The 24,954-nt window shown below is 44.7% G+C and overlaps 1 protein-coding gene across 1 annotated transcript in view; it reads left to right on the plus strand.

Annotated features, from left to right (window-relative positions):
* LOC139280661 (monocarboxylate transporter 2-like) overlaps positions 1-24,954 on the plus strand; it is a 121,964-nt gene that overhangs the window by 79,880 nt on the left and 17,130 nt on the right. Inside the window, exons 3-4 of the mRNA XM_070900257.1 lie at positions 11,749-11,892; positions 13,266-14,102. Of these exons, the coding sequence (XP_070756358.1) occupies positions 11,749-11,892; positions 13,266-14,102 (981 nt within the window). The remainder of the gene's footprint in view (positions 1-11,748; positions 11,893-13,265; positions 14,103-24,954) is intronic.

Consider the following 24,954-nt stretch of genomic DNA (forward strand, 5'->3'; position numbering starts at 1 on the left):
TCGAGGTAATCAAGGGTTCAGATGAAGTCACAGATGTTGGAAGTGAAGTTGAGGCGATTTGTAACTGCTGACTGCCAGATGAACCGAGACCAGATAACTTCAAAGCGCCACCTTCTCCTCTTTTAAAACAAATTATATACAGGCTGACAGTGCAGTGCTGAGGGAGTGTTGCACTGTCGGAGGTGCCGTATTTCAGATGAGATGTTAAATCGAGTCCCCATCTGCCCTCTCAGGTTGTCGTAAAAGATCCTACAGCACCATTTCAAAGAAGAGCAGGGGAGTTATCCCCGGTTTCATGGCCAATATTTATTTCATTCTGTTTTGGGTTTGTTTTTGTGTGGGTTCTGACCAGTAGTGTTGGTTCTCTGCCATCAGGCCAGCGATGTTACTGGGGCACTCATAATGCTCACACATTATAACAAATTTAGCATCAGGAGCCCAAAGATATCTGGAAATAATCTGCAATGGATTACCAGGAAATGTCCTACATATCTAAAACAACATAAAATATGCAATTACCTATATTTTTCAAATGACGATCTCTTAAAGGAATGCCATCTTCCATGACAAAAAAATAGCATTTGGCACTTTTCTTTGTTTACATGAACAGATCAGCCATGATCTTATTAAATGGCGGAGCAGGCTCGAGGGGCCAAATGGCTTACTCCTGCTCCTAGTTCTTATGTTCTTATGATATGATGATCTTCAGTCACGTCCACACACCAAAGGTATTACTACAGGTTGGACCTCTCTGGTCTGGGACTCTCGGTCCCAAAACATCCGTGGTTCGGCATTAGTCCTAGTTTCCCGCGCTTCCTGGCTCTGTGTTCTGTGCTGCGGAACTGCCGCTTTGCGTGTGTGGCATACCAGTTTCCCGCGCTTCCTGGCTTTGTGCTCAATGAGGTAACCGGGCCAGGCAAGGCAAGGGAAGGACAGGCGGTTGACTGAGGCGCCGTTAGCTGGGCCTGAGGGAGAGGAGAGTTTATAAAAAAAAAGCACCAAACCAGCGTGTTAATTAATGAATGTGGCTGAGAGTTTTCTACATGAAGAGAGAGAGCGAGGCCCGAGTTTCACAGCCTGAACCGGAGCCAGAGCGTAGTGGAGGCATTCAGGAGCCTGGGCGCTGTCTGTAGGTGTCAGTACGCCTAGGATAGGCGTGACTTCCCGTGGTTTGGAAAATTCTCTGTTTCGGTACCGGTCAGATCCCGTGGGTGCCTGTCAGACCAGAGAGGTTCAATTTGTACTTGAATGCGATTGAGAAAAATGATGCATAGATCTCCTGGTTACTTCTCCAAACAAGAAGAAAAATGTTCTGCAGCCGTCGTCAAGAAGAGAATTCCCTTTCAAATGATACAGAGATTCAAACCTCCTGTAACCTGACGCTTACACCACTTTAGATTAGCTGTGAAAGTGAGGAATATACGAGCATGTATCAATATCACGGTGCGGTTACATTGCAAGTGCAGGTTTCAGACCAATAACAGTTTGGAGCCAGCTCTCCATCAGTCTCTGGCCAGACAAAGGGAGCGGGTCCACCACTGCTGTCCCAATACTAGCTCTATTTTAATATTAGCTTAGAGCCGACAGGATTGTTGTCCTTTAGCCAATATTAAAGAGGTTAAAAATAAAGTTTGAGACGTTCATTGATTCGCTTTTGAAAGTGGATTTTACGCCGGTTGCAGTAATATACTTTCACTAATGTACAATACAATATCACACAGGTATGATTGCAATCTATCACCAAATTTAATTTCATTCAACAGGCAGCAAAGAACTTTTACCCCTATGAGGTCAGGAGCCTTTCAAACCAGCTGTTGTAACACAGGATAAGGGTGATTTTTCCCAATCCCCATGCCAAAGTAGCAAGAATGAAAGCATGGCAGACTTTGTGCCTGCCACTTTAACTGGACGCCAACCCAACTATACAGGATTTCCTGTGGTCAACCTAGTTAATTGATGAGGCTGCGCTCACGGCCAATATATAGGCACTGAGCTTGCTGGGTCTGGAGGGAGGAGGCAATTCTTATCATGTGGGAAAATTAAATGACTTAACACCAAGTGGCCGTACAATTGATACAAAAATTGGATAGGCTTTAAAAAGACGTTCTTGCTGCCCAGATATTGGAAAAAATCTAAAATCTGAATTGGGAAATGAAGTGACTACCAACATATATGTGGAAAGAAAGACTTGCATATATATAGCGCTTTTCATGACCTAAACATGTCCCAAAGAACTTTACAGCCAATGAAGTACTTTTTGAAGTGTCGTCACGTGGCAGCCAATTTGCACACAGCAAGCTCTCTCTTTTGTTCTTTCTTTCCTTCTTTCTTTCCTTCCTTCTTTCCTTCTTTCTTTCCATCTTTTCTTTCTTTTTTTCCTTCTTTCAGTTCTTTCATTTCTTTCATTAAAAGCAGTGTGGTGATACACTGCGATCTTGCTTTGTGATGTTTTGTTGTTCCATAGCTAAGGTAGGATTTGCCGAAGTGCAGGTAGACAATTCTAACATTCCTGTGTCTTCAGGAACTGCTGATCCACTGCAAAATATCAATTCCAATCTGACATATTATTTGCGACACATTTTGTGATGAATATTCAGTTTAGCACAATAGCATCAAAACTACTTTGCTTTGAAAATTTAGCACGGAAATCAAACCTGAAAGCCATGCAATCATAATCCAGTTTCTGAACAAGCAGAAGTAATTCCGAAGATGCAAAATATTTGTAGACCAGGATTACACCGGGATCAGGAATTCTGTAATGGCTCATTTGCAAATCTTTGTACTGCAGCCCTGTTAAATTATTCATTCACACAATTTAACAGGAAACCACTTATATAAAAGCGATTAGCCTTCTAAAATGTGCTGTTGTATCTCGGCGAAATTTGGCACTGGGCTGTATTTGTTTAGTCAGCTGAGCATTAAAAACGATAAATTTCAAGGAGGTAAATTTGCTTGGATAGGAATTCCATCGGATTGCCTCTCAGTCATTGGAATTAGAACCATAATGTTTTATAACATAGAAGGAGGCCATTTGGCCCATCATGCCTGTGTTTGCCACAGCATTCCAAAACTAATCTTTGCTTATAGTCAGTGTCAGCGGTGGCTCAGTAGGTAGCACACTCAACTCTGAGTCAGAAAGTTGTGGGCTCAGGTACCACTCCAGGGACTTGAGCACATAAATCTAGGCTGACACTCCAGTGCAGTGCTGAGGGAGTGCTGCACTGTCGGAGGTGCTGTCTTTCAGATGAGACATTAAACCGAGACCCTGTCTGCCCTCTCAGGTGGATGTAAAAGATCCCATGGCACTATTTCAAAGAAGAACAGGGGAGTTCTCCCTGGTGCCGTGGCCAATATTTATCCCTCACTCATCATAACAAAACAAAACAAAACATGTCAACAAAAACAGATTATCTGGTCATTATCACATTGCTGTTTGTGGGAGCTTGCTGTGTGCAAATTATGTGTGTTTCCTACATTACAACAGTAACTACACTTCAATAGTACTTCATTGGCTGTAAAGTGCTTTGAGACGTCAGGTGATCAAGAAAGGCGCTATATAAATGCAAGTCTTTCTTCTTTCATAGCCCATATTTATCCAGATTTCCCCTAAAGGATGCACTAGTCTCTGCCTCAACCACTCCTGTGCAAAGCATTTTACGTGAACCACCCTGAAAGTGGTGTGGGCAAACTCACCACCCGTTGCTGCAGTCATCTCCATTTTAGGATCATAGAATGGTTACAGCACAGAAGGAGACCATTCAGCCCGTCGAGCTCGTGCTGGCTCTCTGCAAGAGCACTTCAACTAATCCCACTCATGTCGCCTTTGGTTCTTCTGCCAATCAGCTGAAATTTATGTCCCTGATTCTTGACCCTTCTGCCAATGTGAACAGTTTCTCTCTATCTACTTCAAGAAGACATAGACAGGCTGGTAGAATGGGCGGAGACGTGACAGATCATAGTTAAATTGCCATTCAGAGCATGCAAGCCATTGTTGAAGGTCAGCATGCACGGGTTTGATTGCCGCTTCTGATGCTCCGTGCAGGTGGCCACTCTTTCCCTGTGCGAAGACATCATAGCGAAGGCCTGCGACATCATGCCACTCATGCATGAAATGGATTCCTCCATTCTCTCTGTAAGTGTGCGTATCGTGGCTGGAAATCCTGCCAGAGCCTCCTGCATTTTTTGCTGCTCCTCCAGAATGATCCTCTTTGTCGACGGCCCCCGAGGTTCAGTATCTGTGTCAGCTGATGAGAGCTTGGAGCACCCTGCGCCCTCTGACATGGACTCTCCACTGCTGTCCCTGTCCCCAACTTCTGCCCTTGCTCATGTGATCTATGAGACACCCGCTGATAACGCAACCATCTGTCTTGATGCTTCCACCGACATGTGTGTATCTGGCGTATGGTGTGTGTACGTCCTGTGACGGTGCACCCTCAGAGTTAGCGACCTCCTCTGAGGAGTCATCCTCCTCCTGCTCCACCGCTTGTGGGACACTTGACTAGCGCGTGGGAAATTTAAAGATATGAATTAGAACTGTCGTGGTAAGAATATTTTAATTGAACATTATGCTCATAATCATATTTTGCTTGCTGCTGCCATCAAGTCAACATGTCTGACTGTTGTATGCCATGTGGCAGTCCGATATTTAGGTGTTGAAATTGCCCCTTTTTATAGCGTTGTTAGCACCTCCGGGGTCCTGCAGAGTGCACAGCGGCACTCCCCTTTAATTGAAGAGGAGGGGCGTTGTAGCGCGTCAGTGATATGACGAGCATCCGCATCGCGCTAGCCTCCACCACGCGCCGCTGGACTCAAAACTGTGCTGCCACCCCGGGAGCGCTGGAGACAGCACTCCGTTTCCTTTGAGGGGCGTACGGCCTAATTCCGTGTCGTGGGCGAGACTTCCGGGCCGGGCGCAGGAAGTCCCAGAAGGTTTCTGCACTCAATCGGGGCAAAGGGCAATTTCCAACCCTTTATTCTGTCACCAGTTAGCTGGGAGCTCTCCATCTCCTACCGCCAGGCATGCACTCCGCTTATCTCAAGTGCATCCTCCTCTGCAGCAATGACTGGAGGGCCACCTCCAGTTCTCTGCCTCTCCCTGGTGTTCTGTGCTCTCTTCTCCAGCAAGGAGGGAAACCAGAGACCTTTGAGGGCGAGTCACGAAAAGAGTGGAATGGATGGATGGACAACATCTGTAGAGGAGTGACATTGAATTAAGATGAGGATGAGTGTCAGTGGTGGATGTATCTTGCAAGTTATGTTGGTGTGAAGGAGTAACAAAGAAAGATTTACATTTATATAGGGCCTTTCATGACCACAGGACACCTCAAAGCATGAAGTACTTTTGTAGTGTAGTCACTGTTGTAATGTGCGAAACACAGCAGGCAATTTGCACGCAGCAAGGCCCTGCAAACAGCAATGTGATAATGACCACTACAACTGCACTGGAGTGTCAGCCTAAACATACGTGCTCAAGTCCCAGAAGTGGGATTTGAACCTACAACCTTCTGACTCAGAGGCAAGTGTGCAACCCACTGAGCCACAGCTGACACTGGCAAGTAGGTTTGGGAAGGCAGAGTGAGGGGATTTGGGGAGACACATTCAGGATGTAGTTGCCCTCATGAGGTCATCAAATCGCTTCCTGCACTGTATCCAGGAGCGTGCCACCACACTCCTGCTACTAACCTCCTCTGCTATCTCCAGCCATGCCTTCTTTGTCAGTGAGGCTGGCTTCTTCCTCCCATCAGCAGGAAATAAAATCTTACGCCTTGCAGTATGAGGTCCAGGGAGGCATCAGTAAAGTAAGGGGCAGCTTTAGAATGTTGAGACTCTCTTGTATTCAGCAAGCAACCTTTCGCTCACCTGCACAATCCTTCAACTCTCACCTTTGCAGTGTTCCTTTAAATACCTCAGCTGAAATATGTGGGTTGTGTGGTTATGTTACTGGACGAGTAATCCAGAGTCCTGGACTAATGATCCAGAAACACGAGTTCACAAACCCACCACGGCAGCTGGGGAATTTAAATTCAGTTAATTTAATAAAGCTGGAATTAAAAAGCCAGTGTCAGTAATGGTGACCATGAAACTACCGGATTGTCATAAAAACCCATCTGCTTCACTAATGCCCTTTAGGGAAGTAAATCTGCCGCCCTCACCGGGCCTGGCCTATATGTGAGTCCAGACCCACGGTAATGTGGTTGACTCTTAACTGCCCTCTGAACTGGTGGCTCACCATCACCTTCTCGAGGGCAATTAGGGATGGGCAATAAATGACGGCCTTGCCAGCGACGCCCACATCCTATGCACAAATTTTTTTTCAATGCCCGCTCGCGATAATTGGTCGGGAAACCCGGAAGTCAGATGCAAATGCAATGGCTGGGTTAAAAAGCCACTGACCGACACGCTGCAGCCACTTCCGGGTTTCAACAACACCAACAACAACAACTCGTATTTATATAGTGCCTTTAACATAGTAAAACATCCCAAGGCGCTTCTCAGGTGTGTTATAAGACAAGAAAAATAAATTTGACACCACCACATGAGAAGAAATTATGGCAAATGACCAAAGCTTGGTCAAAGAGGTAGGTTTTAAGGAGTATCCTAAAGGAAGAAAGAGAGGTAGAGAGGCAGAGAGGTTTAGGGAGGGAGTTCCAGAGCTTGGGGCCCAGGCAACAGAAAGCTCGGCCACCAATGGTGGAGTGATTATAATCAGGGATGCTCAGAGGCAGAATTAGAGGAGTGCAGACATCTCAGAGGAGATCACAGAGATAGCGAGGGGTGAGGCCATGAAGGGATTTGAAAACAAGGATGAGAATTTTGAAATCGAGGCGTTGCTTAACTGGGAGCCAATATAGATCAGCGAGCACAGGGGTGATGGGTGAGTGGGCCCTGGTGCGAGTTAGGACATGGACAGCCGTTACCCGACTCCCTCTGTGAGTTGCCAGGTAAATATTCCACTCAGTGTGTCTGATATTTAACTGATGATGATCTACATCCAGCCACTTGCTGCAAGATTAGACAAACATGAGATGAGCAGCTTTGTGATGGTGTAAGCAAGACAGTAATGCTCATGACCTGCATCCTGCAAGTTGCAACATACCTGGACTGTGCATCCTATATTATTATACAGGATTACATAGGATATATAGTGCAGAAACAGGCTATTTGGCCCAACCATCCATGCCAGCGTTTATGCACCGCTGGAGGCCTCCCCCTGTCTTTCCTCATCTAAAACTATCAGCATTACCCTCGATTCCCTTCTCTCTCATATGCTTGTCCTGCCTCCCCTTAAACGCATCTATACTATTCGCCTCAACTACTGCCTGGGGTAGCGAGTTCCACATTCTCACCACTCTTTTGGTAAAGAAGTTTCTTCTGAATTCCCTATTGGATTTCTTGGTGACTATCTTATATTGATGGCCTCTAGTTATGCTCTTCCCCACAAGTGGAAACACTCTCTCTGTATCCACTCCATCAAAACCTTTCAGAATTTTAAAGACCTCTATTAGGTCACCGCTCAGTCTTCTTTTTTCAAAAGAAAACAGACCCAACCTGTTCATCCTTTCCTGATATGTATATCCTCGCATTTCTGGTATCATCCTTGTAAATCTTCTCTGCACCCTCTCTGGTGCCTCTATATCCTTTTTTATAATATGGCGACCAGAATTGTACACAGCACTCTAAATGTGATCTAACCAATGTTCGATACAGGTTTAGCATAGCTTCCCTACTCTTCAATTCTATTCCTCTAGAGATAAACCCCAGGTTTGTCAGGGTTGATATATTTGTAATTCAGACAGTTTAGTAGAACTTGTGACACTCATGCAGGGCGCTCCTTTAAAAACTGGTGACTGAACTCTCTGCTTTTTTTAAAGCTGTGTTGACAGCCAGTTCAATGCTACTTATTTATTTAATTGTTAATGTGGAATCCATCTTAAGCCATTTGTAATTGGGCTATGGTAGTGTAGTGGTTGTGTTACTGAATTAGTAATTTGTGAGCCCTAGCCTAATAATCCACAAAATGTGAATTCAAATCCCACCAGGGAAGATTGAGAATTTTGTTTAAAAAATCTAGACATAAAAAGCTGGTATCAGTAAAAGTGACCATGAGACTGTCGGATTGTCGTAAAAACCCAACTGGTTCAATAATGTCCTTTAGGCCATCATTTCCTGGTCAGGCTCCTGACTCCTGTCCCACACCAAAGTGGCTAACTGCCTTTTGAAGGCGCCCAGCAAGCCTCTCAGTTGTATCAAAGCGCAACCCAGCGGATCAAGAAGAAGGCCGATCACCATCTTCTTATGGGCGATAAATGCGGGCCTTGCCAGCAACACCCACACCGCGAGATTGAATAAAAAAGTAGATGCCATCATCGGTGTGATTACCGCATCATGCACCAATAATATTGCTGCACGTTACTAGGTGTAGCATCCCGTGGGACATTACCGAGGCCTCCCAATGTTATTGTAGGATTGTGATACACTCTACTATATCCCTACTAGTCATCTGTATATCAGAAGCAAACCGGGAACCAAGGAAGGCTTTAATTGGAGCAGCTTTATTTTCTTACTGCTGTAAATTCACTTATGGGAAAAACAATCCAAAGAAGGAGAATCTGAGAGAAAGCTATTTTAAGCTGAGATTCATGCAATTATATAGTTTGATGAATGGTCATAGTCTAGTCATCAAAAAGATGTTTTCTTAAAGTATTTCCACACATCAGCTAAAATAAGACTTTTGTGTTCATTAGAATTCGAATTGCCTCAGCATAAGTCAATGTAGTGACAGTACTCAATATTCCTGAGACAGTGATTGTATGCAGGTCACCGCACTGTCAGATTTCACTATTAAATAATGCAACTTAACTTTCATTCATAACAATCTTACTCCTTCCTGAACGGCCACAGAGTGTGCACTCTTCTGACACACACAAAATGACGTCCCGTCTCGTTGTCTGCAAACAAAATGGAGACTCAGAGCTGGAATTTCCTTGTCAGTGCACTAGAGCTCTTCTTAAGCTCACGGTGGCTATGCCCACCCAATTTTTCTCTGTACCTTTTTGGGTAAGGGTATCTGTAATGTATGCACATGTGAGTATGCTCACAGGTTTGTAGAGCTGTTGCATTGTGCTTGGCTTAGCCAGTCACGTGATGTTCACAAGACTCAATAAAACCCCAGTCAGTTGGGTCTAGGTCAACCACGATGAGGTATGTAGTTGTGAGCCTAGTGGATGAACTGGTAATGTGTCGTGTGATTGTTAAACCTTTGTTAATGTACCAACTAGTTTTTAATAGCAATGTGCTGCTATGACTTCTTAAGTAAAGAACCCATTAAGCAAATACATTACAGTATCCAGCCATAGAATCATAGAATCATAAATTTATAGCACGGAAGGAGGCCATTTCGACCCATCATGTCTGCGTCAGCCGTCAAAGAGCTATCCAGCCTAATCTCACTTTCCAGCTCTTGGTCTGTAGCCCTGTAGGTTTTTGCACTTCAAGTGCATATCCAAGTACTTTTTAGATGTGGTGAGGGTTTCTGCCTCGACCACCCTTTTAGGCAGTGAGTTCCAGACCCCCACCACCTTCTGGGTGAAGAAATTTCCCCTCAAATCCCCTCTAAACCTCCTACTAATTACTTTAAATCTATGCCCCCTGGTTGTTGACCCCTCTGCTGAGGGAATGGATCCGTCCTGGCAATTGTAAAGTTGATGAATGGTTATAGTCTAGCCATCAAAAAGAAGTTTTCTTCTGAAAGTATTTCCGCACATCAGCTAAAATAAGACTTATGTGTTCATTAGTATTCACATTTCCTCAGCATGAGTCACTCCGATGTAGAGCAAAGGCCGGTGAATGGAGCTGAGATACAGATCAGCCCTGATCTAACTAAATGACCGAACAGGCTCGAGGGGCTGAATGGCCTCCTCCTGTTACTACATACCGCCTCTCCCAGGTGGGGGGCCTGCACGACCCAGCCTGCTTTCTGGCTGGGAGTTAAAATGGCCCCTGTAGTAAAACATTTCTGACCTTGCTGTTGGGGCAGCTATGAGGTGGTTACGCAATGAAAATGGCAGCACAGCACGTTCTTCCTTGTTCTCGCTGGTGTCCAGGTCTCCGGCACTTTGGGGGTGGCTTTGAAATGGTTGGTGCAGGCACCCGCTGGAAACTTGTGGTAAGCCCCAATAGCCTATGCCATTGACGTCAATAGGTCCCCAATAGAATTTTGAAGTTTCAGTGGGAAGAGTGTGTGCCTTGCCCATTGGGAGTTGGTGTTGAGTGGCCTCACCAATAGTTTCTAAAACTGCAAGCTACCCAGAAACATGTTTTTCAATGATTCCTGCAGGACCAGGAGGAGCATGACCAATCAGTCTCAACCTCCCCCGCTCCCCGCCCCCACCTCCCCTTAACTGGCTGGGCTCCGGGGTGGAAATGCCAAGATTTCCCATCCCAGCTGAGAGGTGAAGGGCTGCAAATGGTGCGGGCGGCTCATGGAAATTAGACCCAACCGTGAAAATGATTCGGGCCTCTGACCACTTCCATCAGGCGGGTGGGAGTGGGGAGTGGGAGTTTGCTCTGCCTATGTCACGCCCAATGGATAATCGACCATGTCAGCTTCAATATACACTGGATATGAATGCAAAACTACAACCAAATAAAATGCAATAAAATGCATAGGCTGGTCTAACAGATTGATTTGATTCCAGTGCTGCAGTTCTCCAGTAGCCATTTTAGAAAGTGCAACTGTTTTCTCCAGAAAATGATATTAAAAGACATCCTAAGTTGAGGCAATGTGGGAAACTATTTTTGAAAGCTGCTTAACCTACACCAATATTACTGAAGAGTTGGATGAGAACTAATTGAAGGCATTTGGTTTGATGTACTTTTTTTTTTACATTTTCTTGAGCGCTCAAGAAGACTATGGGTCCGAAATTTGTCGTGCGCCCGTTTCTCGGCGGTGTGCCAGTGGTGTGTCATTTCATACCATCGGGTACCGCGGGGCGGAGTGTGCACGATTTTCATCAGTTTTTTCTCGCCGGTATGCCGAGCGGAGTGCAGTGGGCGGAGCGGAGTGCAGCCAGCGGTGTGCGGGCAGCGAGTCCTTTTCACTCACGAATCTTCGTGTCCTGAGTTCTGCGCACACGCATGCTGCATGCCCCGCCCCCCCCGAGACTCACGGACCAGAATCGACAGAGACTGCCGGCATGAGAGCGCTGTGCAGGTAAGTGGGGGGTGGGGGAGGTCGCTTCTTGGGGGAGATCACTATTTGTGGTGAACAGATTACTGTAGGGGGGGTGGGGGGGAACAGATCACTGTGGGGGGGAACAGATCGCTGTTGGGCGGGGGGGGAAGAGACTGGAGGGTGGTAGAGACTGGGGCGGTGACAGATAAAAACTTTTTCACAGGTGAAGATGCATACCGCCGATTGAAGATCGACTTAAAACCACCTTTTCCAGGGAGGTCTGCAGGGTCGGCGGCATGTCATCAATTTGGCAGTTTGGGTGGTATGTCGGCGGTGTGCATGGGCGGATGGTATGCATAGTGCTCGGCAGTATGTCGCTGCTGAATTTCCTGCCGGGCAGTATGTTGGTATTTTTCGATCAATTTTGCGACGTTGGCCGATTTGTCGGCGGCCCGTGGGCGGTATGTCTACCAATTTTGAGCCCTATGAATGCTTTGCACTGGCTTTGAGCAGAAAAATAACCTGTTTTGTAATGGAATATGACAGTCTTTCCCCTTTTTCTTTGCTTCTTGTAGGGCCAGTAAGCAGCATCTTGGTAAACAGGTATGGATCCCGGCCAGTGATGATGGGAGGAGGCCTGCTCTGTGCTATTGGAATGATATCTGCTTCATTTTGCAACAGTATTATTGGGCTTTATTTGTGCATAGGCTGCATTGGAGGTGAGTATTGCTCCCAGATACATTAGCTAGACGATGTGCCTTGTGCATTTTTGATAACGTTACTGAATCCACAAACTGCTTGCATCGCTAACACATTGGCACTTGCAACCTGAAGTGTTGGGCTAGGAGCCTTGAGTATGAATTGCCGTCTTGATTAATAATTACACTTGGTAGTCTTCCAAGTTATATCTGGGAGTGAGAGTGGGAAAACCTGCTAGGATACCTCTGCCAATACCCAAGCAGGACTCTTAGCAAGTTGGCTAGTCATCATTGATGACATGTGGAGTAGCCATGGTTTAAGTGGGGCTGCCTTTCCGAGCAAAGGATGTACTATTGTAGAGAGTTAAATTAGTGGGTAGAATTCGAAGGGAATAGGGAAAAGAAGGAATAATTTAATGAAACAATTAACTAAATACAAATGGATAACCGGAATTCATTTTAACATTGTACTTATCAGCATAAGAACTAGGAGCAGGAGCAGGCTGCTCCACCATTCAATAAGATTAATAAGATCTTTTACCTAAACTCCACTTTCACGCCTGATCCCCATATTCCTTGATTCCCTTAGTGCCCAACCTTCCTCATCAAGAAATGTTGCAGTGCCTATTTTTAGTTCATAGAGGTATCTTGCTGTTGAATGAAAATGACGCTAGGTCATTCAGACTGACAGCCAGTGCGGGAAGAGAAATCATATTGGTGCAATGAGGCATCGCTGTCCTGAGGCTGGGGGTTAAAGCGTGGCTTTGGAGCAGTGTAGATGTAGCTTTATTCTGCACCTGACCTTGTGCGTAATGCTTGACACCGAGTGCAAAAAATGAACAAAACATTTCATTCTGCAAAACTCACATCCTTCTCCTTGATGAATGCAAAATTTTAGCCCCCCATAAAGATCCAAATGTAAAAGTAAAATGCTACAGGGCATGAGATGACACCTGCAGTGCACTTCTCCAATTGATATTTCTTATAACGCTGCTATATGCAGTGACAGCATAATTCCTCCTATTGTATTGAACTCTGGAGGTTACAATGGGAGGATTGTAATGTTGGCGGAAGAGATACAGCATTAGAATGTCTTCATACAATATATCATTACTTTTTAAACAATTTAGTTACAAAAGCAAGCCAAAATGATATTGGGAGTGCAATTGTGAAATAAAATATCACAAATAAACTGATGTGTGGAATATATGACTTAGAAGTGATTTATGGAATAGACATAGCAACTCCTGAAGTCCTGTTCTTTATAATTCATTCATAACTGTGTGCATTTTTAATACCAACCTACTGCCTTTTGGTTACTCCATATATATTTTTCTGCTCTTTATTCCCAATTTACAGATTAACAAATATATTGTTCTCCTTAACTTTTTCAGGTCTAGGGTTGGCTTTCAACCTGCAACCATCCTTGACTATGATTGGAAAGTACTTTTATAAGAGGCGTCCCATTGCCAATGGGCTGGCTATGGCTGGTAGCCCAGTGTTTCTGAGTACTTTGGCACCTCTGAATCAGTACTTAGTTAATTTCTTCGGTTGGAGAGGCAGTTTCTTTATCCTAGGAGGAATACTGTTGAACTGCTGTGTGGCGGGATCCTTGATGAGGCCGCTACAACCCAAGATATCCAGCAACATAAAAGATGTGCAGTTTACCGCTTTAAAGACGGATGAGAGCAGAAATGTGGGAGATGGTCTGTTGCAGAAAAAGAAGAGGTCAACTTTCTTTGAAGTACTTAATAAGAATCTCGATCTCAACCTCTTCAAACATCGAGGATTTCTGATCTATTTGTCAGGAAACGTCATCATGTTTTTTGGTTTCTTTTCCCCGATTGTGTTTTTGGCTCCTTATGCCAAGCACATGGGCATAGATGAGTATTCAGCAGCATTCCTGCTTTCCATTCTAGCTTTTGTAGATATGTTCGCAAGACCCAGCATGGGGCTTCTTGCAAACTCGAGATGGGTGAGGCCAAAGATCCAGTATTTCTTTAGCTTTGCTGTCTTCTACAATGGCTTCTGCCACGTCATGTGCCCATTGGCAAACGACTTTACCGGCCTGGTGATCTATGCCATCTTCTTTGGTTTTGCCTTTGGAATGGTGAGCGCTGTTCTTTTCGAAACGCTGATGGACCTAGTCGGTGCCAAGAGGTTCTCCAATGCAGTGGGACTCGTCACCATTATAGAGTGCTGCCCTGTACTTCTGGGACCACCACTGGCAGGTAAGAAGCAGACATTCTGAAGTCCTCTGAAAAGTCACCTGTAGTGCAGTGCTTACAGCCCATGCCTGCTGTGTTTGTCCAATATTTTCAGTAAGAGAAATATTTATTCTTGGCAGAAAACAGAAATCGTTGGAAATGCTCAGCGGGTCAGGCAGCATCTGTGGAGAAAGGAACAGAGTTAATGTTTCAGGTCGATGATCCTTTGTCAGAGCATCGGCCTGAAATATTAACTCTGTCCCTCCCTCCACAGACGCTGCCTGACCCGCTGAGCATTTTCCGGTTTTATTTCAGATGTCCAGCATCTGCAGTGTTTTGCTTTTGTGTTTTGCAGAAATATTTATTCTTAGGTGTTTTATGAAGTATAAAACTGAAGGGGCAGTGGGGAGGAAGAAACACAAAATTGGACGATACAGATAGAAGAAGGTATATAAGTGCAATAAGAGAAATTAAATGTCGGGAAACGGCCAACAGGAATGAAAGGACGGAAAGGAAATAGGCCCAGTGCCCAGAGGGAGGCAGTGGAAGGAAACGGGAAGAAACAGATATAAGAACACTTTTCTACTCTGTTAAATCAAGATGTGTAAATTTCCAAAGTTGGCTGCCAGCTCGCCTGTGGTGTTTCATTCCAGACATGAAAGAAAGACTTGCATTTATGTAGCGCCTTTCACGACCACCAGATGTCTCAAAGCACTGTACAGCCAATGAAGTATTTTTTGCAGTGTGGTCACTGTTGTAATGTGGGAAACGCGACAGCCAATTTGCGCACAGCAAGCTCCCACAAACAGCAATGTGATAATGACCAGATAATCTGTTTTTTTTATATGATATATAAAAACAGAGACTGCTGGAAATCTCAGCAGGTCAGGCAGCATTTGTGGACAGAAAAACAAAATTACCGTTTCGGGTCGACATTGTTATGTTGATTGAGGGATAAATATTGGCCAGGACACCGGAGATAACTTCCCTGCTCTTCTTCGAAATAGTGCCAGGGGATCTTTTACGTCCACCTGTGAGGGCAGGCGGGGCCTCGGTTTAACATCTCATCCGAAAGACATGCACAGATAGGAAAAGAAAGAGACAGAGCAAGAAAAGATGTGCAGGGACAGGCCTCTCCATTTACTTGCAATTGCCTCGCTCATTCTGATGTTTGTTATTGAAATACTTAAAGATACTTAAACCATTTGTCACTTACACGCAGTTTCAAATTGTAAATATGCATTCCAAATGTTGGAATGTGGCAGAATGGCCAAATTTGAATGCATTCAATAATGCTTTCATGTTTCAAGTTGATGGTACTTTCAAATTCAGGTCCTATGGAAAACGTGCAGTTATGATATATTACTGCAAACTACCTGCTGTCTGAGATGTAGCTTCACTCACTGCTCCAGACTAATTGGTGTTCATGAAATCCATCAGGTTGTCAAAAAATTGCATTCTTTCGGTACGATATTGCATGAAGCCCTTTTGAAGCAGCAGCCCACCTGGGGAAACATTTGCAATTTAATCTGCATGGTTTGGAGATAAAGTGGCATTAGTTTCACAAAATCACTTTTTTTTTTACCAAATGCTTGAGCTAGTGGCATCGGTACCATCGAAATGAGTCATTGCATTATGTGCACGTGATATTGTGGTGAAAATGATGCGTGGCTCACCTCCCTCAATGAATAGAAATTGTTTGACGACGAGTTTTTCATGAAAGCGGCGCACCTTTAAAAAGCCCCGAGAAAGAAGTTTATTGAATTATTGGCCCTGAAATTCCGGCTGGTGGCTTCTTTCGGACGAACGCCTCCGACCGGAGAATTTTTACAAATTTACCTGGTGGTCCCAGAGGAGCGTGGGATTCCGCTGGGGAGGCCTTCTCTTCCCGTGCTGCAGAGTGTGCTCCCGTCCTCAAGGTTCTAATCCAGACAGTGCAGTCACGTGTGACGGCTCAGCCAATCAGGTAAAGAATTCCACAGCATTCTCATTAACAGCAATGAGAACTGCATACCTACAAGAAAAGAAACAAACACACTAAACACACAAAATAAAAAATAAAAAAACACACCTCACATAATTAAAATTAATTGAAATTAAAGTTAATAAATGTCTTAGAGAAAAAAAATCTGATTTAAAAAAAAATGTTTTATTTATGGTTTAAAATAAACTTACCGTAGTGGGCAGGGGTTTTAACTATAAAATGTATTTTTAAAATTTTATTTTTAATGTTTTTGTGTGTTTTAAAACTCTCCCGCCTGTAAAAGTAGGCTATGCGCCTGCTTTTATCATGCGCAAGAGTTTTCAGGACATTTGCTGGGCAAAGTATGGGTAAATACCGCAATCTTGCCCTGGCAAGTGTCCTCACTCCCGAGATACGGAGGTTCTGTCGAGCTGGAGCTGAACAGATCGGTAAAGCCGGTTTTCAGCGGATGCGCATTGTGCGCTGAAAACCGACTTTTGCGATGCCTTCCTGGGTCCGTACACACTCTGTACGGATCCAGGGAGACTGCGATTTCTGGGACAATATTTTTAGAGTTCCTCTACCACCTTTGGCCTTTGTGCTGAGACTCCTGTTACAAAAGTACCCGCTTCAGCTGTTGAGGGCAGTCACCCTGCTTCTCACCTGCTCTGTGGAATAACTGGAAATTTAAGTGCAGCGAATAAGACTGTTTATGCAACAAAGCTTATTCATTCGTATCGTAACACAGCAATATTCTGAAGGTCACCTTCAGTTCAACGTCACATCGCAGCAATGTTCCTGATCTAAGCAGTTCGTTGTACAACCACTATTTCTCCAGTAAAATTGAGTGGACGTAGACAGATTTGAATGACAATTAACATAGCTTGGCACTTGCACGCTCAAAGTTACAGCATCAGTTGCTGAATGTTATTAAGTTGAGCATGTGGAACAGTCAATTTAATGCACCCATAAAGATAAACCTTTTAAAATATAATCAGTTCAGACATTGGCACCTTACAGTGCTTCCTGTATGTGTGTGTGTTAAGAACATAAGAACACAAGAATTAGGAACAGGAGTAGGCCATCTAGCCCCTCGAGCCTGCTCCGCCATTCAATAAGATCATGGCTGATCTGGCCGTGGACTCAGCTCCACTTACCCGCCCTCTCCCCGTAACCCTTAATTCCCTTATTGGTTGAAAATCTATCTATCTGTGACTTGAATACATTTAATGAGCTAGCCTCAACTGCTTCCTTGGGCAGAGAATTCCACAGATTCACAACCCTCTGGGAGAAGAAATTCCTTCTCAACTCGGTTTTAAATTGTCTCCCCCGTATTTTGAGGCTGTGCCCCCTAGTTCTAGTCTTCCCGACCAGTGGAAACAATCTCTCTGCCTCTATCTTGTCTATCCCTTTCATGATTTTAAATGTTTCTATAAGATCACCCCTCATCCTTCTGAACTCCAACAAGTAAAGACCCAGTCTACTCAATCTATCATCATAAGGTAGCCCGCTCATCTCCGGAATCAGCCGAGTGAATCGTCTCTGTACCCCCTCCAAAGCCAGTATATCCTTCCTTAAGTAAGGTGACCAAAACTGCACGCAGTATTCCAGGTGCGACCTCACCAATACCCTATACAGTTGCAGCAGGACCTCCCTGCTTTTGTATTCCATCCCTCTCGCAATGAAGGCCAACATTCCATTCGCCTTCCTGATTACCTGCTGCACCTGCAAACTAACATTTTAGGATTCATGCACAAGGACCCCCAGGTCCCTCTGCACCTCAGCATGTTGTAATTTCTCCCCATTCAAATAATATTCCCTTTTACTGTTTTTTTTCCCAAGGTGGATGACCTCACACTTTCCGACATTGTATTCCATCTGCCAAACCTTAGCCCATTCGCTTAACCTATCCAAATCTCCATGCAGCCTCTCTGTGTCCTCTACACAACCCGCTTTCCCACTAATCTTAGTGTCATCTGCAAATTTTGTTACACTACACTCTGTCCCCTCTTCCAGGTCATCTATGTATATTGTAAACAGTTGTGATCCCAGCACTGATCCCTGTGGCAAACCACAAACCACTGATTTCCAACCCGAAAAGGACCCATTTATCCCGACTCTCTGCTTTCTGTTCGCCAGCTAATTCTCTATCCATGCTAATACATTTCCTCTGACTCCGCATACCTTTATCTTCTGCAGTAACCTTTTGTGTGGCACCTTATCGAATGCTTTTTGGAAATTTAAATACACCACATCCATTGGTGCACCTCTATCCACCATGCTCATTATATCCTCAAAGAATTCCAGTAAATTAGTTAAACATGATTTCCCCTTCATGAATCCATGCTGCATCTGCTTGATTGTACTATTCCTATCTGGATGTCCCGCTATTTCTTCCTTAATGATAGTTTCAAGCATTTTCCCCACGACAGATGTTAAACTAACCGGCCTATAGTTACCTGCCTTTTGTCTGCCCCCTTTTTTAAACAGAGGCGTTACATTAGCTGCTTTCCAACCGCTGGTACCTCCCCAGAGTCCAGAGAATTTTGGTAGATTATAACGAATGCATCTGCTATAACTTCCGCCATCTCTTTTAATACCCTTCATTAGGACCAGGGGACTTGTCTACCTTGAGTACCATTAGCCTGTCCAGCACTACCCCCCTAGTGATAGTAATTGTCTCAAGGTCCTCCCTTCCCACATTCCTGTGACCAGCAATTTTTGGCATGGTTTTTGTGTCTTCCACTGTAAAGACCGAGGCAAAATAATTGATAAATGTCTCAGCTATTTCCACATTTCCCATTATTAAATCCACCTTCTCATCTTCTAAGGGACCAACATTTTCTTCAGTCACTCTTTTCCGTTTTATATATCTGTAAAAGCTTTTACTATCTGTTTTTATGTTTTGTGCAAGTTTACCTTCGTAATCTATCTTTCCTTTCTTTATTGCTTTTTTAGTCATTCTTTGCTGTTGTTTAAAATTTTCCCAATCCTCTAGTTTCCCACTAACCTTGGCCACCTTATACGCATTGGTCTTTGATTTGATACTCTCCTTTATTTCCTTGGTTATCCACGGCTGGTTATCCCTTCTCTTACCGCTCTTCTTTTTCACTGGAATATATGTTTGTTGCGCACTATGAAAGAGCTCCTTAAAAGTCCTCCACTGTTCCTCAATTCTGCCACCGTTTAGTCTGTGTTTCCAGTCTACTTTAGCCAACTCTGCCCTCATCCCACTGTCGTCCCCTTTGTTTAAGCATAGTACGCTCATTTGTGACACAACTTCCTCACCCTCAATCTGTATTACAAATTCAACCATACTGTGATCACTCATTCCGAGAGGATCTTTTACTTGGAGATCGTTTATTTTTCCTGTCTCATTACACAGGACCAGATCTAAGATAGCTTGCTCCCTTGTAGGAACTGTTACATACTGTTCTAAGAAACAATCCCGTATGCATTCTATGAATTCCTCCTCCAGGCTACCCCGTGCAATTTGAGTTGACCAATCGATATGTAGGTTAAAATCCCCCATGACTACTGCTGTTCCTTTTTCACATGCCTCCATTATTCCCTTGATTATTGCCCGCCCCACCATGAAGATTTTATTTGGGGGCCTATAAACTACGCCCATCTGTGACTTTTTCCCCTTACTATCTCTAATCTCCACCCACAATGATTCAACATTTTGTTCATTAGAGCCAATATCGTCTCTCACAACTGCCCTGATATCATCCTTTATTAACAGAGCTACCCCACCTCCTTTCCCTTCTTGTCCATCTTTCCGAATCGTCAGATACCCCTATATGTTTAATTCCCAGTCTTGGCCACCCTGCAACCATGTTTCTGTAATGGCCACCAAATCATACCCATTTGTAATGATTTGTACCGTCAACTCATTTACTTTATTTTGAATGCTGCTTGCATTTAGGTAGAGTGTTTTAATCCTAGTTTTTAAACCATGATTTTTAGTTTTGACCCCTCCTGCAGCCCCTTTATATTCAGTGGCCCTTTTTGTTTTTTGCCTTGGGTTTCTCTGCCCTCCACTTTTACTCATTTCCCTTCTGTCTTTTGCTTTTATCTCCTTTTTGTTTCCCTCTGTCTCCCTGCATTGGTTCCCATCCCCCTGCAATATTAGTTTAACTCCTCCCCAACAGCACTAGCAAACACTCCCCCTTGGACATTGGTTCCGGTCCGGTCTGGTCTGGTCTGTACTGGTCCCACCTCCCCCAGAACCTGTTCCAATGCCCCAGGAATTTGAATCCCTCCCTACTGCACCACTGCTCAAGCCACGTATTCATCTGCGCCATCCTGCGATTCCTCCTCTGACTAGCACGTGGCACTGGTAGCAATCCCGAGATTACTACTTTTGAGGTCCTACGTTTTAATTTAACTCCTAGCTCCTTAAATTCATCTCGTAGGACCTCATCCCTTTTTTTACCTATGTCATTGGTACCAATATGCACCACGACAACTGGCTGTTCTCCCTCCCTTTTTAGAATGTCCTGCACCCGCTCCGAGACATCCTTGACCCTTGCACCAGGGAGGCAACATACCATCCTGGAGTCTCGGTTGCAGCCGCAGAAACGACTATCTATTCCCCTTACAATTGAATCCCCTATCTCTATCGCTCTCCCACTCTTTTTCCTGCCCTCCTGTGCAGCAGAGCCAGCCATGGTGCCATGAACTTGGTTGCTGCTGCCCACCCCTGATGAGTCATCTCCCTCAACAGTACTCAAAGCAGTGTATCTGTTTTGCAGGGGGATGACCGCAGGGGACCCCTGCACTACCTTCCTTGCACTGCTCTTCCTGCTGGTCTTCCATTCCCTAGCTGGCTGTGGACCCTTCACCTGCGCTAAGACCAACTCGCTACACGTGCTACTCACGTCATTCTCAGCATCGTGGATGCTCCAGAGTGAATCCACCCTCAGCTCCAAATCCGCAATGCGGATACACTTCCCGCAGATGTAGTTGTCAGGCCTCACCAACGCCACGCACTCCCGCCGCCTCTCGCTGCCGCTGGGCCTTTATCGGCCTCACCAACGCCACGCACTCCCGCCTCTCGGACTGCGTTAACAGGTGTGTACATCATACACTTGCGATTACTAGGTCCCCTAACGTAGTACTACGGGAATAATGGCTCCATTTCAACACCTCGCAGCAAGCATCCATGCATATGTTTCATGTCTCCCCATCGCACATACAGCTGGAACTAGCCAAGATGATCGTACATTGACTGTACTCAATACTTTGTGGATATGAAAATACTTTTTAAAAATTTATTTATTCATGGGATGTGGGCATTGCAGGCAAGGCTGACATTTATTGCCCATCCCTAATTGCCTTTGAGAAGCTGGTGGTGAACTGCTGTAGTACTTGTAGTGAAGGTACTTTCACAGTGCTAGCAGTTTGGTACAACTGAGTGGCTTGCTAGGCCATTTTAGAGGGCAGTTAAGAGTCAACCACATTGCTGTGGGTCTGGAGTCACATATCAGCCAGACCGGGTAAGAACAGCAGATTTCCTTCCCGAAACGGCATTAGTGAACCAGATGGGTTTTTCCTGACAATCCGGTAGTTTCCTGGTCATTATTACTGATACTAGCTTTTTAATGCCAAATTTATTTAATTAACTCAATTTCAATTTCCCAGCTGCTATTGTGGGATATGAACTCATGTTCCAGTTGATTATTAGTCCAGGCTTCTGGATTACTAGCCCAGTGACATAACCACTATGCTATCGTACCTATACTTGAATTTAGAAAGTGCCTTTCATGACCTTAGCATGTCCTAAGGTGCTTTACAGCCAGTGAAGTACATTTCAAGTGCCGTTACTGTTGAAGTGTACTATGTATAAAGTCACAATCTCAACATCAATTTTATTGTTAATTTTCCTGCAACATACACCAGTGCACACGTGTATAAAATACCTTTAGTACATCATCACCAACTTCTTGTCAAACTAGAACTGGACAGGTATGGATTTTAATTATGGGATCTAGCCCTTAATTTATTTTGCATAAAGGGTGATTCAATTTTTACCAGAAGGGCACATTTTTAAAATGTAATTTTTCTTCCTGCAAATTAGCCCCCCCAGCTCTGAGCCAACTGGCCTTCACTCCTCTGCTGTGGAGAGGTTCAGCAGGCAGCCTGGCTCGCAGACCACCGCCAATAAATAAAGACGGAAATGCATTTATATCGCGCTTTTCATGACCACGTCTCAAAGCGCTTTACAGCCAATGGAGCACTTTTGTAATGTGGAAAAGGCACCAGCCAATTTGCACACAGCAAGCTCCCACAAACAGCAATGTGATAATGACCAGATCATATGTCTTCGAGATGTTGGTTGAGGGATAAATATTGGCCAGAATACTGGGGAGAACTCCTCTGCTCTTCTTCAAAATAGTGCCTTGGAATCTTTTACGTACACCTGAGAGCAGACGGAGCCTCGGTTTAACGTCTCATCCAAAAGACGGCACCTCCGACAGTGCAGCACTCCCTCTGCACTGCACTGGAGTGTCAGCCTAAATTTATGTCTATCATTATGATATGTTCTATCAATGCCTCCTCTAGCTAAGGGCAGCCCAAGCGTGACTCTTTCCCCGCTGATTTTTTTTCCTTCCATCGCCATGGAAATGCTGTCGCGACTGCTTGGCCATCCTTGCCGTGCCGAGATTGGGCGGCTGACAAAACAGGGATTGAGTCTGTATGTTCATACTGCTCCATGCGGCTCCGAATGTCAGCAATGCTCAGCACCACATGGGGTTAACCCATGTACCACGTGCAAATGCTTTAAATATAAAAAACACACTTCAGCACATCAAAGCTCAGTGTCGAACTGGAAGCATCTTTGTGCTGCCAATGCGATAAATTACATTTTTTATAATCGTTAAAGACATTTCTACCAGTATTGTCTCCCTAAATAGTTTTACTTAATGAACGCTCAGCCTAATTATAAAATGAATCCTTTTATAGGTGTACACTGTATATTGCTGTGCTTTGAAATATACAATCTTTTTGCAAACTGAAGACACACAACAAGTGTCCGCTTCTCCATTGGTGTTCTGGAAAATCTCCCTGTCTGTGCAATGTGAGAAGATGTTGGGGCAGAGATTTTTCCTTCATATTATTGTGCTAGATATTCCAGATTTATAAAAAGAATGAACTTGTATTTATATAGCGCCTTTCACCTCCTCAGGATGTCTCAAAGCGCTTTCCAGCCAAATAAGTACTTTTGGAAGTGCAGTCACTGTTGTAATGTAGGAAACGCAGCAACCAATTTGTGCACAGCAAGCTCCCACAAACAGCAATGAGATAATAATGCGCTAAACTTTTTTTTTACGATGTTGGTTGAGGGAGAACTATTGGCCAGGACAACGGGGAGAACTCTCCTGCTCTTCTTGCCATGGAATCTTTTACGTCCACCTAAGAAATGGATGGGACCTTGGTTTAACATCCCATCCGAAAGACAACTTCCCCAACAGTGCAGCACTCCCTCAGCACTGCATGGGAGAGACAGCCTGGATCATGTGCTTGAGGCTCTAAACAGAGCTGCATAAGACCCACTGCTAACAAGTGCATGAGAGCATTTCCCTCTCCCTCCCACTGTGGTGAGATGCCTAAGCCTTCAATTGCCACCTCCCCTAGAACCTATAATTCACTACGTAGGAAATGTGAATTGGAGCTAGTGTCCCACCACTGTATAGAACAGTGCTTTGAAGCTCCAACACACAATATCACCTTCAAAACTGTAGGATATGAATGGAGATCAGCACTCATTACACTTAAGCATGTGGATTCTCTTGCCTACGTCTCCCACAGTAAAGGTGTTATTTTATGACGCGCCACTTTGGCCCACTGGTCATAAATCTCTTGTGTCAGGGCAAAGTCTGTGCAGGTAAGCAATGCTGAAAGTACCAGATTGCAAAATGGCACAACTGATTTAACAGTTGCTGGTGCATGATGATATATTTATTTGACACTGCCCTGGCTAAAGTCAAGCATTCTCTGTGACTGTGACCATAAATGACTATCCCTCCTTGTCCTCCTCGACCTCTCTGCATTATATACGGTTAATTATGCATCTTTCTCCATTGCCTCTCTTTTGTTCTCCAGCCCCATGACTGCCCTTGAATGCTTCCACTCCGACCCTTCCGAACATGACCACTGCACCTCCAGCAATGGATTGTCTTTCTGCCCACACAATGTCACCTCCACAATCCCCCAAGGATCTACCTTTGCTCCCCCCCCCCATGTCCCCCCTCTCAACCCTTTCCTTGGCTACATGCTGCTTCTCAATGACATCTCATGCAGACAAAGGCTCTGTTTTTCTGTACGAATGCTGACTATACCTGGCTCCACCTCTCCGCCACGTCCCTCGATCCTGGGACCACTTCTGGGCTGTCAGCCTGTTTGTCCTGCTGCCAGTACTACTTCACTAAGTCAAAAGTTTCAACAATTGAACTTCAGAAGGATCAATGCCCCAACCCTGCACCACTCAGACACGTAATGCTTTTGTCACCTCTGGACATGTTCTCTCCAGTGTCCTATTTGCTGACTGGGGTATTGTGTACAGTTTTGGTCTCCTTATCTAAGGAAGGATATACTTACCATTGAGGGAGTGCAACGATGGTTCACCACACTGATTCCTGGGATGGGGGGATTGTCCTATGAGGAGAGATTGTGTGGACTAGGCCTATATTCTCTAGAGTTTAGAAGAATGAGAGGTGGTCTCATTGAAACTTACAACATTATTACGGGGCTTGACAGGGTAGATGCAGGGGAGAATGTTTCCCTTGGCTGTGGAGTCTAGAACCAGGGGTCACAGTCTCAGAATAAGGGGTCGGCCATTTAGGACTGAGATGAGGAGAAATGTCTTCACTCAGAGGGTGGTGAATCTTTGGATTTCTCTACCACAGA

Source organism: Pristiophorus japonicus, chromosome 15 (genome assembly GCF_044704955.1).
Source record: "Pristiophorus japonicus isolate sPriJap1 chromosome 15, sPriJap1.hap1, whole genome shotgun sequence".
Lineage (NCBI taxonomy): Eukaryota > Metazoa > Chordata > Chondrichthyes > Pristiophoridae > Pristiophorus > Pristiophorus japonicus.